The 13,642-nt window shown below is 40.7% G+C and overlaps 1 protein-coding gene across 1 annotated transcript in view; it reads left to right on the top strand.

The window, feature by feature from the left end:
* ryr2a (ryanodine receptor 2a (cardiac)) overlaps window positions 1–13,642 on the top strand; it is a 311,203-nt gene that overhangs the window by 272,317 nt on the left and 25,244 nt on the right. The window contains exons 97-107 of the mRNA XM_026177557.2: window positions 285–500; window positions 592–864; window positions 2,215–2,421; window positions 2,515–2,817; window positions 3,864–3,934; window positions 4,500–4,650; window positions 4,778–4,864; window positions 6,775–7,041; window positions 7,772–7,902; window positions 11,746–11,788; window positions 12,042–12,175. Of these exons, the coding sequence (XP_026033342.2) occupies window positions 285–500; window positions 592–864; window positions 2,215–2,421; window positions 2,515–2,817; window positions 3,864–3,934; window positions 4,500–4,650; window positions 4,778–4,864; window positions 6,775–7,041; window positions 7,772–7,902; window positions 11,746–11,788; window positions 12,042–12,175 (1,883 nt within the window). The remainder of the gene's footprint in view (window positions 1–284; window positions 501–591; window positions 865–2,214; window positions 2,422–2,514; window positions 2,818–3,863; window positions 3,935–4,499; window positions 4,651–4,777; window positions 4,865–6,774; window positions 7,042–7,771; window positions 7,903–11,745; window positions 11,789–12,041; window positions 12,176–13,642) is intronic.

Genomic DNA, 13,642 nt, shown 5'->3' with positions numbered 1-13,642 from the left:
TCTTGTTTAGTCATTATTTGTTAGCATCTTTAAGTTGGTTTTGCTTCATTTGCTTGTTTTCTGTGTTGCACACTCTCAATCCAATCCTGGTATATTTGGTCAGCTATTACATTTAAGGTGGAGTACAAGTATAAATTTACAAATGCTCCTGGTTGAGATTCAGCAAATTACAGAGAAGCACTTCATATTTACCCAGAAATTACTGCATAATAGAGAAGATATGGATAGAAGTGTTTCATTCAAAACTGAAAAATCCCATGAAAAATAGATTTTCAAATTCACAGGACATTGGCTTCAACGTGGCGGTTTTGCTGACCAACCTGTCAGAGCACATGCCTCATGACACCCGGCTGCAGACTTTCCTGGAGTTGGCAGAAAGTGTCCTCAATTACTTCCAACCATACCTAGGCCGTATCGAGATTATGGGAAGTGCAAAGCGGATCGAGAGGGTCTACTTTGAGATCAGCGAGTCCAGTCGTACACAGTGGGAAAAACCTCAGGTAAATACAGCGAATACATCAGAAACTATGACATTTGTCCTTTTAGTGTAGTATGTCACTACCAATGCCAAAGTTTGTATTTTTATCCTAGGTAAAGGAATCCAAGCGTCAGTTCATCTTTGATGTGGTGAATGAAGGAGGGGAGAAAGAGAAGATGGAGCTGTTTGTGAATTTCTGTGAGGACACCATATTTGAAATGCAGCTGGCGGCTCAGATGTCTGACGCTGGTGAGCGCTTGTCGATAAAAGAGGAGAGCGAGCGTGAGAAGCCAGATGAGGAGAACCCCGATGTGGGGTTCTTTTCTGTCACCACTGTCTACATGGCACTGCTAGCACTTCGATATAACATCATGCTGCTAATAAAGGTGAGTTACACACTGAGCCTAGCTAACAGCTCACTCTGGGTGTATTTTGGAATATTCTAAAATAGTATTTAAACAGTTTTGAAAGTAATGCTTTCTGTTTTCAAAAGAACAGAGATAAGAAACTTGATTCCAATTTGAAAACTCTTAGATACATATATATATTTAAACCTTGAATTCAGCAAATGGCAGATCCTCTAAAGATGTGTGACACTGGATGGAAAAGATGTCTCCCACACAGTCAGATAAGCTCACCACGAAACATACAATGAGACAGAAACATAATTTTAAGTAGAAATACCATATATTGTCGTACGTTTGTATTGTTAAAATAATTATCTACTGTCAGGGCTCTGTGTGACGAGGATCCAAACGCAGGACTCGGAGACTGAATTGCAGCTGTAAACCTCAGCTTTTCTGCTGGCGACGAAACAAAACATGAACTGAACAATGAACACTGAGAACAGAAACACACAGGCACAACCTGAGGGTCCGACACGACAGAGAGCAAAGGCAAACACAAGGCTTATATACACAGGGGAGTAATCAGGGAATGGAAAACAGGAGGGAGAGGCAGCTGGGAGAGATTAGGGCTAACGAGACACACTGACATAAGACGTGGACCTTCACAATAAAACAGGAAATGGCAACACAAAGACGCAGACTCGACTCTGAACTACACCTGCAGGAAAAACGAGGACACCAAAACAAAACCTAAGAACTAAAGCCTTAACCAGAATAAACTGAAACATAGAATTCTAATAATAATCAATAAAGCACAAGAGAATCAGAAAATAATCTATAATGCAAAAATAAACCAAAACATAAGAAACTCAAAATGCTGGGTGAAAATGAGCCAGAACCGTGACATCTACACATTTACTGAATGATCACTTTCAACCCAAATTAGCCAAGCCATAGCTTCAATTACTTTTCTTTTACTTTTTGTTTTTTTACTAATGCCATATCAATATCATACATTTTCTAATATCATTGTCTTGTTAGAGTTTCATTCACTTCCCCCTCCCTCCTTCTTACATACATACATGCACACACAGCTTCCATCCTTGGACTAGCCACTTCATACAAAATCTGTTAGTAGATTGATTATATCTTCTGATTCATTGTATTGGTTAAACTTGATTATATTCTGATCAATATTAAGCCATTAAGCATGATTAACTATCAGCAAAATCACATGTAAATTTGGTGCTAAGACCGTTCACCGTCTCTCAGATGTAATAAGAGATAAGCCACGGGGACTTCAGTTTCTTTCAGTCTCACCTTTCTTGACAATGTCTACAGTAATACTACTGAACACACAGTTCACCAGTAACTTTGCTTTGGTTTCAGGTACTGTCCATGAAGAGCTTAAAGAAGCAAATGAAGAAGATAAAGAACATGACTGTGAAGGACATGGTAACCACCCTGGTCTCCACCTACTGGTCGGTGTTGTTGGGCCTCCTCCATGTGGCATTCAATGTGGCTCGAGGATTTTGCAGAATCTTCTACAACACTTTCATTGGAGAAAACCTGGTGGAGGGGGCCAAGACCATAAAGGTTATTATAGATTTTTTTTAAAATAACAAAATAAAGAACAGTCTAGATAAAGTAACAGCTGTTTGCTAATAGCTAAAATGCCTCTGCCCCTAGGTGTCAGAGCTGTTGGCCAATATGCCAGACCCTACTCAGGACGAGGTACGCGGTGAGGGGGAGAACAGGGAGAAAAGATCTGATCACAGCTCCACCGGGGAAGACTTGGCTGACCTGACAGTCAATACCAGTGAGACAGAGCTGCTGTCAGACATTTTTGGTCTGGACTTAAGAAGGGAAGGGGGCCAGTACAAAATCACCCCCCATAACCCCAACGCCAGCTTTACTGAACTTCTCAACTCCCCGGTTCCCCTTCCAACTCCATCCACAGCACCCCAACCTGAAGTCAGATGGAGACATCAGGTGATTTCTTTCTTTCTTACTTTCTTTCATGACACAAGTGAGAGGCTCTGCTTTTTCCCCTCCACTTTTTTCTTTTCTCCTTTCTTTGCTTTTTACCCCTCAGCCGTGAGTATTCTTTCTTTTAAAGGTTTTGGTGACATATATCAGAGTCCAGGATTAATTGGACTAAATCTGTATTTCTACCTTTGAATATTCCAATGAAAGGATTTCACTGCTCTATGATATACCAGTGTTTAACAAGTCTGAATACCCAGGCATCGATGTCTCAGCATCCCTGCAGTCGGCTGTCAATCTCCCATATCTTTTATTAAAATAAATAAACTGCTTTGTAAGTGTAGTATTGGCCTTTGCCAACTGATTTCTGGCAGAGATTACAGTGATAACCTATGGTAGACAACCATGTATTACGTTTTCTATGATGCAGAGGGGCAGATCTAATAAACAGCATATTTGGGACCTCAGCCCTCGTATTTGGTGTTTGGGACATGGTGAAACAACATGTTTAAACAATCATCAACAAATACATTTTCATTTTATACATAGATGACTCTAATATCTGCAATTGGAATCTCCCAGATTTACAGTTGGACACTCCAATTTCTTGAAAAATGGTTAAAGTCTGTCGACTTTACATATTTCTGTTCTACTTTCTCCATCCGCTCAGAAACATGTGCTTTTAGCTAGTTTGATAGCCACTGAAATGTTAACTTCCACATGGTGGAAACTTTACTGCTCCCTTTCATGGAGGTTTATCTTGAGCTGTTTAAAATGGATCACAGCTCTCACAGCTGCTGATTTTGAATGGTAAAAGATAAGAATTTCATAATCAGCTAATGTGTCTGTGAGCTTTGATCAAATGATCGAATGTCTTAAGATTTTGATTCAGATGTTGCACAACTTCACTGACTCCTCTGACTAAATTCTGCCTATTTCAACATAGAAATACTGACGTTTTACAACAGTAACAGTACAAGCATGTCATCAGCCACAAAAGTGACCAAATGTGGCTGTGGATATTTGTCTAACTGTTCATTTTTCTGTTTCAGTCAAAGAGCTCTGCCTCAGAGGAGATGGAATCAAAACTAGAGAGTAAATGTGAACCTCAAAAAACATCTGAGTACGTAAAATATTTTTGGAACTGGATGTTTGAATTGCATAAATGCATGTGTGCATTTTCACTTATACATTTAGGACCTGATGGTGGTTTTTTTTTTAGTGAAATAATCACATCAAACAGCATTAAAGAATGCTTTATAGCAGTGGTCCCCAACCTCCTGGCCACGGACCGGTACTGGTCCGTGAATCGTTTGGTACCGGGCCGCGAGAGTTGAGACTCGGGTGTTAAATTTACAGTTTTCAGGGTTTTTATTTATTTATTTTTTTTATCATTAACTCAGTTTCCCTGGGGCTTTTCCCATGTGCTGTGAATAAATTTTCTTGTTTTTTTGGTACCGGTACAGGATTTATCCGCGACGCCTTAAAGGCCGATCCGTGAAAATATTGTCGGACATAAACCGGTCCGTGGCGCAAAAAAGATTGGGGACCGCTGCTTTATAGTGTATAACAAGCATTAGTCCATTCATTTTAAACTCCAAAAACCTAAAAAGACAGTAAACGAATAAAACCACAGTGAAACAGTAATGTCATTTTAAAAATATCTGTGTGTTGGCTTATGTTTTCAGAAGTGATGATGTAGAGAAACAAAAGAAACAGTCAAAGAACGAGACGATGAAACCAAAAATGAGGAGGCATCACACCTCAAAGTCTGACGAACCTGATGTTCAGGAGTCAGCTTTCTTAAAGAAGATCATTGCCTACCAGAGGAAACTGCTGGTATGGACAGCTTGTTCTTTTTCTTTGTCTTCTTCTTATCATTATTATTATTCTTATTATTATACAACATCTCAATCCATAGCTTTAAAAAACACTTTTTTTGCTCATCTTTTGGTTTCTCCTACAGAACTACTTCGCCAGAAACTTTTACAACATGAGGATGTTGGCTCTGTTTGTTGCCTTTGCAATAAACTTTATCCTTCTGTTCTATAAGGTAACAGTACCAAGGATGTTCTTGTGATTACATTCTGCACATCTTCTTCTACAGAGTGTGGTGCTGCATGCAATGGTTTCAAATTAAACAGTGCAATTATTGAAGGCACATGATACAAGGGATTTTACTGCTTATGGACACTTGAAAATTTTTTTTGTTTTATGGGCCTTTGCAGTGGAAAGTCTTACGCTTGCCTGAGTTAGAGTAGGAGTGAGTGCATGTTTTAAAGAGCACTAATACACTCATTGTACTTCTCATTAATGAGTGTTCTTCTATTTGCGCTGAGTAAAATGAGAAAGTTGTTTGTTGTTGTTTATCCTGCAGTCTCAGTAGGGAAAACAGTGGTTGGAAACCATAGGAAGAACAAAATCATTGTAACCATTTACAATGAACTTACCAATTTATTGCCTCTGCAGTGAATTCTTTAAAGAAGAGACCAGGTCTGCAACCAGTTTCACTCTTCAAAGTGACTTTGCTACATCGACATGGCGGATAAAAAGGCAGTGAGATGGAGTGTGCCAGCTAGCAGTTTGGGATTTAATGGTTCTTGTTATTGAGGTTAGGCTAACTGATGATTCTGAATTGCACACACATGTGAATGTGAGTGCGAATGGTTGTCGCTCTATATGTGGTAGCTCTGTGATAGACTGGTGAACTGTCCAAGGTGTACCCTGCCTCTTTCCCTATGAATTCAATTCAATTCAATTTTATTTATATAGCGCCAAATCACAACAAAAGTCGCCTCAAGGTGCTTCATAGGTACAGAGAAAAACCCAACAGTCATATGACCGCCTATGAGCAAGCACGTTGGCAACAGTGGGAAGGAAAAACTCCCTTTTAACAGGAAGAAACCTCCGGCAGAACCAGGCTCAGCGAGGGGCGGGGCCATCTGCTGTGATTGGTTGGGGTGAGAGAACGAAGACAGGATAAAGACATGCTGTGGAAGAGAGACAGAGGTTAATAACAGATATGATTTAATGCAGAGAGGTCTGTTAATACATAGTGAGTGAGAAAGGTGACTGGAAAGGAAAAACTCAAAGCATCATGGGAATCCCCCGGCAGCCTACGTCTATTGCAGCATAACTAAGGGAGGATTCAGGGTCACCTGGTCCAGCCCTAACTATATGCTTTAGCAAAAAGGAAAGTTTGAAGCCTAATCTTGAAAGTAGAGATAGTGTCTGTCTCCTGAATCCAAACTGGAAGCTGGTTCCACAGAAGAGGGGCCTGAAAACTGAAGGCTCTGCCTCCCATTCTACTTTTAAATACTCTAGGAACAACAAGTAGGCCTGCAGAGCGAGAGCGACGTGTAGGCTCCAGCCTTTTCAAGGGAAATCCAAGGGTTAGGAAAAAAAGTTTCATTGCTGTGCTAGATTACGAATAAGGACAAAACTGGTACAAACTTGTGCAAATGCAAATCACAAATCATTTAATATTCTGTTAATAATTAGTATGCCAGTACTACATTGTATGTTGCTTCAGAAGACTCAGACTCAGTCTTTGCTGTGTTTATAGCTTGGTTTAGAATCTTTAGTATAGAGCAGGGGTGGGCAACTCCAGGCCTCGAGGGCCGGTGTCCTGCAGGTTTTAGATGTCACGGTGGGTCAGCACACCTGAATCAAAGGATTAGTTCATTACCAGGCCTCTGGAGAGCTTCAAGACATGCTGAGGAGGTCATTTAGCCATTTAAATCAGCTGTGGATCCAAGGACACATCTAAAACCTGCAGGACATTGGCCCTCGAGGTCTGGAGTTGCCCACCCCTGCTATAGAGCCTGAAGTTGGGGTTCAGAACAAATCAGTCATAAAAATTAAAACTAAATTTTGGACTAATAGCTGATACTGATGTTATTTTACTTTGTTTTCTTATTGTTTTATTTGCTTACATAACTAGACTAAAATTTTCCCTTCCAGGTTTCTACATCCTCATCAGTGACTGAGGAGAGGGAAGTTGTGCACACCAGCCATTCAGAGAGCAGCATTCAGTGGGATCCACTAGGTGGGGCAACTGTGGATGCAAAGGAAGAGGTGATGGATCAGACCAGCATGCCCCAGAAGCCTGTCACCGTTCGTTTTGTCCTGGAAGAGAGCAGTGGCTACATGGAGCCCATGTTACGGATCCTTGCTGTCCTGCACACGGTCATCTCCTTCTTCTGCATCATTGGATACTACTGTCTTAAGGTAGGATATTCACTGTGACATACAACAGAAATGAGTGCAAAATGTTAGAATCCGCAATGTAGTATTTGCCATTAACAACCACAGAGTTTGTTATTAAATCTTACGCCAGTCGGTCAAATTTGTGCAATGCCACACAACAAAGCTTTGGAAAGGTCTACGGGTAATCTACATTAAATTTATGGACAAAGATGTAGTCTGGTCATTTCAATAAAGGTCAATCCATTCTACCAAGATCAATGCAAATTATTAAATCACAAATGAGCAGACCTCTTGAGCAAGTTAACATAGTAGTAGTAACATACTTACTAAACTAATAGAGCAAGTACTCAGGCTTTACACCTGTGCATCTTTTTGGAAACAAAATGGCATGAGGCAGCTTTAGATGAATCGGTATGTTTGAAATAAAGGAATCCTGTGTGCCATCAGAGATTTATTCAGAAGGACTGCTTCATTACAATCAAGTCTGTCCTGTAAATCTGAAATACAGTAGGTAAAACAGTCAACCTGTAGGAGAACAGGACACATTATTTACCATCAGTTCACTTTAAATCTGTCTGAAGTTTTAATTATGGTCAAATCTCTGTGTAGAAATGTGAAACTGGACAAACTGACATGTATTTCAATATAAGGACAGTTACTAAGAGTTAAGAGTTTCAATCATTTACAGTTAGTCTTAAGTCTAGAACCCATTGACATCTGCATTTCTCCACTTTTTGTGTGCATTATATAGGTGCCACTGGTGATCTTTAAACGTGAAAAGGAGGTCGCTAGGAAGCTGGAATTTGATGGCCTTTATATAACAGAGCAGCCATCAGAAGATGACATCAAAGGACAGTGGGACAGACTGGTAATCAACACACAGTAAGTAGACCTCTGTCCCTACACGAGAGTGTGCATGTGTATATCAAATTGTTGTTTGTTATACAGACTATTTTCATTCACGAAAACAAGTGACTGCTGCATCTATAAAGAAATAGAAGATATAATTTGTAGACAGCCTATTAACCCTCAACCTTCTGCCATTTTTAACATACATCCAGTGGTGATTGGGGTCAGTGGGCACCCTGAGAATAATTTACTGCAAGAAATAAATATAATAGCATAATAATAATATTAATAATAATATTAGCAACCCATATTTATAGTCAATGAATTAATAGTCATTATTTAATCTCATCTAAAAAAAAGACTTTTATTATGTTTGCAAAGTTGCAATTAAATTGCATATTTTGGAAACAAAAATCAATACTTTTCTTTAATGCAACTTGCAGCTTTTATCCCAAATATACTCCATGTTATTCACAGCTTGTTTACCATAATTTGATTCTGATATCACCTAGTTTTCATTAAATTTAATCAAACGTTATTTGTGTTGTATTTATATATGAACCCAATTAGAGTAATTTTACCCCAGTATAAAATATTGGAAGTAAGCACAAAACCAATGAGGCCAAAGATCTAATCCTGCCAGTGTTTCCTGCATCAATCAGAATCAGTTACAACCCTTGCAGAGACCAACAATGCAATGTGAATCAACTCTCACCATGATTGTGCTGGAAATGACCAAAAACAATTACAGTTAAAAACACACTGTAAGCAGTTATAGCATGCAGTTTTCCTCATGCTTTGCTCAGGGAATGCTGGCATGTAATAGGAAGAGCAAACAGTTGCTACCTTCCTGTCTGTGTTTTCGTACTAAACTAAATCCCTTTTCAAGTAGATTTTCCAGTCAAACATTTGAGAGTCACATTAGTAAGTTTTCCTCAGTGACTGGACTAGGGCTTGGAAGGTTGCAACATCAGCTCTCCTTTTCATGTGTAACATGACCAGAGCTTCAGTCAGTCTCAGGTAGATTTGGCGACATCTGCAATGTTCTGATAACTTCCAGTCTTTAAAGTTTCTCATCCAGATCATGAATGCCATGATGGCCTCTGAGTTGTTATTCTTTAAAATGACGTAGTACAGTATACCTCTCTTTATACCGTGTGATACGTAGTATTCATGGCAGACAGTAACTGAATAAATTATTACGTTTATTACACCTGCATAGTTTGGGTGCTTTTGACTGAGGTCATTTCTATTTTTTTTAAAAAGCACCTTTCAAAGTGGAAACAATGATGTGGCATAATTAAGAACAAATTGATTGATAAAGTCATAGAAAATGAAATGCTTAAAAAAACAAACAAGAAATCACTTATAAGTTATGACAGAAAATTATACCTCTGAGGGCTGCGTCCTACCCAGTTGGTAGGATGGGGGTTAAGCACAGGTGCAGGCTGATTCTGTTAGAGGTTCAACCGATTTTCAACTGAATTATAGTTTTGAATTATCTTTCTTGTTGATCAGTTAGCATATAATTTTTGTTGGGGGAATAACCTGCACCCAACCTGGGTAAGGGACCAGACAAAGAGTGATTCAAAAACCCATGTGCAAACCACAGTTTGTCTATAACAAACACCATGTTCAAACACAAGTGTGTCCATATGTGCACGTGGCACCAGGATTCCTAGAACACAGGTCGATGATTGATTATGTAATCGTATCATCGGATCTGTGGACTCATGTTCTGGATACTCAGGTGAAGAGAGGTGTTGAGCTGTCAACTGATCATCACTTGGTAGTAAGTTCGATCAGGTGTCAGGCGAAGATGCTGAACATATCTGGGGCGCTTAAATGTAAAGTGAGGCTGCACTGGGGACACCTAGTCTGCAAGTACTTCAACTGCCACTTCCAGCAGACCTTTTACAGCATTTTGGGGGAGACTGGGGACATGGAGTCCGAATGGACCATGTTCAGGACCTCAATTGCTGAAGTCGCTCCACTAAACTGCAGCGGCAAGGGTGTTAGTGCCTGTGGTTGGTGCAATGTCATGGTGTTAACCCCTGAACCAGATAGTGGACACCGGAGGTGAAAGAAAGCATCAGGCTGAAGAAGAAGTCCCCTCGGGTTTGGTTAGCCTGTGGGACTTCTGAGGCAGCCAATAGGTACCAACAGCGAATGCGGCTCAGGCATTTGCAGAAGCAAAAACTTGGCGTGGGAGGAGTTCGGAGAGGCCATGCCGCAAATGACTTTCAGACTGCCTCGAAGAGATCCAGGCAAACCATCAGGCGACTCAGGAGGGGAAAGCGGTGCTCTACCTGCACTGTAGTGGGATTAAGGAGGTCCTGGAAGTATTTCTTCCACCGCCCAACAATATCCTCAGTCGAAGTCAGCAGCGCTGCACCTAATAGTGCAGGTGCAGCGCTGCTGACTTCCAAAGAAGCAGAGTCTGGGGACAAAGGGGACGACTCGTCCATCACCGGGGGTGAGGTCACAGAGGAAGTCAAGTGTTAAGTGTGCTCCAACTATAGGGGGATCACACTCCTCAGCCTCCCTGGTAAAGTCTATGCCGGGGTGAGGATAGAAGAGTCCATCCATTAGTCGATCCTTGGATACAGGAGGAACAATGTGATTTTCATCCTGGTGGCAGAATACTGGAAAAGCTCTTAACCTCTAAAGGATACTTGAGGGTGGATGGGAGTTTGCCTAACCAGTCTACATGTTTTTTGTGGACTTGGAGAAGGCCTTCAACCATCACCATCAGACTCATTCCCAGTGAGTGTTGGACTCCACCAGGGCTGCCCTTTGTCACTGATTCTATCCATAATTTTTATGGACAGAACTTCTAGGCATACCCAAGTGGTGGAAGGGTTCCACTTCCTCAGAATATTGTCTCTGCTTTTTGCAGATGATGTGGTTCAGTTGGCTTCATCAGGTGGTGGCTAGCAGCTCACAATGGAGCAGTTCACAACCAAATATGACGCGTCAGGAATTAGAATCAGCACCTCCAAGTCTGAGGCCATGGTGCTCAGCCGGAAAAGGCAGGAGTGCCCACTCTGGTTCTGGGACGAGTTTCTGCCCCATGTTAAGGAGTAACTCGGTGTCTTGTTCACGAGTGAGGGGAGAGGGGAGCAGGAGATCGACAGACTGCGGCTCCAGTGATGCGGATGCTGTACCGGTCTGTTGTGGTGAAGAAAGAACTGAGCGTAAATGCGAAAGAGAGAGTAACTGTTAGGTTTATATTGTGGATTGTCATTTATGCTTAGAAATATATAACAATATATTCTTAGAAGTATAAAATTGTTTGTAGATTGATAGAGGTTTGATCCTTAGTAGTCTGTAACGACTCTGTGTGCCTTTCAGAGTGTTCTGGCATACACACACATCTTAAGGTCATGAGAGAGGTCACACCTTCTCTTAGTGATTTATGGTATAGGAGGACACCTACTCTGTGTCTGGTTAAGTATAAGAGCCCTTTGTTTAGGTGGACCGCAGCGCTCCTAGCACCAGCTTGGGGAGTCTTCACAGGAACACACACACACACACACACACACACACACACACACACACACACACACACACTATGCACAGACTGGTACTCTTTGTTCACATGTATGCCTATGTAAGATGTCATATGTTAATGAACCTATGCATATTGATGTAACCACAATAAAAGGAGCGCTACAGGGAACCTGGCTGAGAGGCCGACGGAGGTCAAGTGGGCAGAACAACACTCGACTTCAGTCGGGCCTCCCTCGTGCACGAGTAACACAAAGAACTTTGGTGACTTGCGTCTTGATTTTGCTGTTGTAGTAGAATTGTCTCGTTCCAGCAGTGGGTCTGTGCCAGACAGACCCATCAGTAACTTTGTCCTTTGACTTTCAGATCTTTCCCCAATAACTACTGGGATAAATTTGTGAAGAGAAAGGTAAGTTTTGTTTTGTTTTGTTTTACTGGATAAAAATATTTTAAAAATGTTTTCCTAAATTCCAAATTGAACTTGTACAACTGGCAAGTCTTTGAGGACACTGGTTGTACTGGGTAGCTCATTCTCTTAAACTACAGTCCTGCCACATTGGTGTGATCTTTCCCTGTGTAGTTTAAGGTTTTCTAGATAGAATACTGTTTTGGGAAATGAAAACGTGGAAAGCATCTGTTTAAGAAGTCCTGCTCTTTCTCAGGTGATGGATAAATATGGGGAGTTTTATGGCCATGACCGAATCAGTGAGCTGCTGGGACTGGACAAAGCTGCTCTGGACTTCAGTGATGCTCACAAAAAGAGAAAACCCAGGAAAGACAGTTCGCTTGCTGCAGTGTGAGTAGTCTGTGTGTAGTGTGCAAGTAATAGAGTTTATGTGTGAGAGAGAGAGATGTTATGGGGAAGAAAAGTCTGACTACAGGAACAATGTCAGTGTGGGGGCACTGCCGTCTTATTAGGATAGTTCCAATCTGATGACAGGATAGCTCAGCGGATTTGTCCCTGAAACTGCAGAAGAGGCACAAGCTCATTTGTTTTAAATTTTTTTTACACATCATGACAATGTTAAATAGTTCATTTAAACTGTTTATAGCACTGTGATGATTGTGATCTGTCTACTTAATGTCAGTTCTTTTACTAGCCGAATGAGCAAAATTGAATTTTGCATACCTTCAGGGTTAGTTGTTGATAAGAGATGCTAATGCGATCACCGCTAGCTTATTAAGCTTAATAGTAGGTGCGGCTAATGTTTATAATAATATCTTTCTATGTAACGAGTAGTGACATTATTACTTGGCTACCCAAATAATGAAATTATTTGTTCATGAGTGTGTTGTTGGAGACGTGTTGTTCGCAAACGAGACTCCTGCTTAGCCCTGCTGAGAATCCATGCAGGCAGGGGCGGGACATTGTTTTGATGGGCACAACATGCGGCCAATCACATAGAAAGGCTAGGATCATGCATTTATGTGAAAGAAAGGTGGGGGCAGACATTCTGATGACAGGAAGTTGGAAAAAAGTGAAGACAAAAATAACAAAAAAGCAATAGCGTTTGCCGGCATTTCGATTATATTATGTTTTTTGACAACACTGAATAAAAAAATGACTTCCTAACACACCATTCATAATTGCTAAATGTCGTAAGAGCCAGTTCGTCAAAGGGAGTGAAACAAAAGCTGAATAAAATTTACACAGCTCAGCAGATAACTTTGTCTTCGCCCTGCAAAATGACTGGAGAATATCCAGCCATGAGTTTGTTCCCCGAAGCTTAAGCGCACTCAAGTTATCCTTTAGGTCAGTAAGCCAAAACACACCAGCTCAACATTTTCACCTCCAAATGTCTTTGGAGCTTACTAAAAATCTTCACTTAAAACCCAATTTGTTTCAAGAAGGAACACTTCCTGGATTCAACCCACTTCTATTTGCAAGGTATATGTACAGGGTTAAATATCAAAACAATCCAAGGCACTCCCTTTTCAAGGTTCAAGGTTCAAGGTTCAAGGTTCTTTATTTTGTCACATGCATAGTTATACAAGTATAACACACAGTGAAATGTAGCCTGACACGGTCCTCGACATGTGCAAAAATTGTGTGTGTGTGTGTGTGTGTGGGGGGGGGGGGGGGGGGGGTGTAGAGGAAGAACATTTTATATATATATATATATATATATATATATATATACATACAGTATATACACTGGGTGAATGTGCAATAGTAGCAGCAAGCAGGTGAATTCTGTACATTAATATGAATAGACATCTGACATCTGAAAGTAAAATTAAACTACCATCATTTTCACTGTAA

The sequence above is a fragment of the Astatotilapia calliptera genome, chromosome 8, assembly GCF_964374335.1.
Source record: "Astatotilapia calliptera chromosome 8, fAstCal68.1, whole genome shotgun sequence".
Classification (NCBI taxonomy): Eukaryota; Metazoa; Chordata; class Actinopteri; order Cichliformes; family Cichlidae; genus Astatotilapia; species Astatotilapia calliptera.
This window is presented reverse-complemented; position numbering and strand designations above follow the sequence as displayed.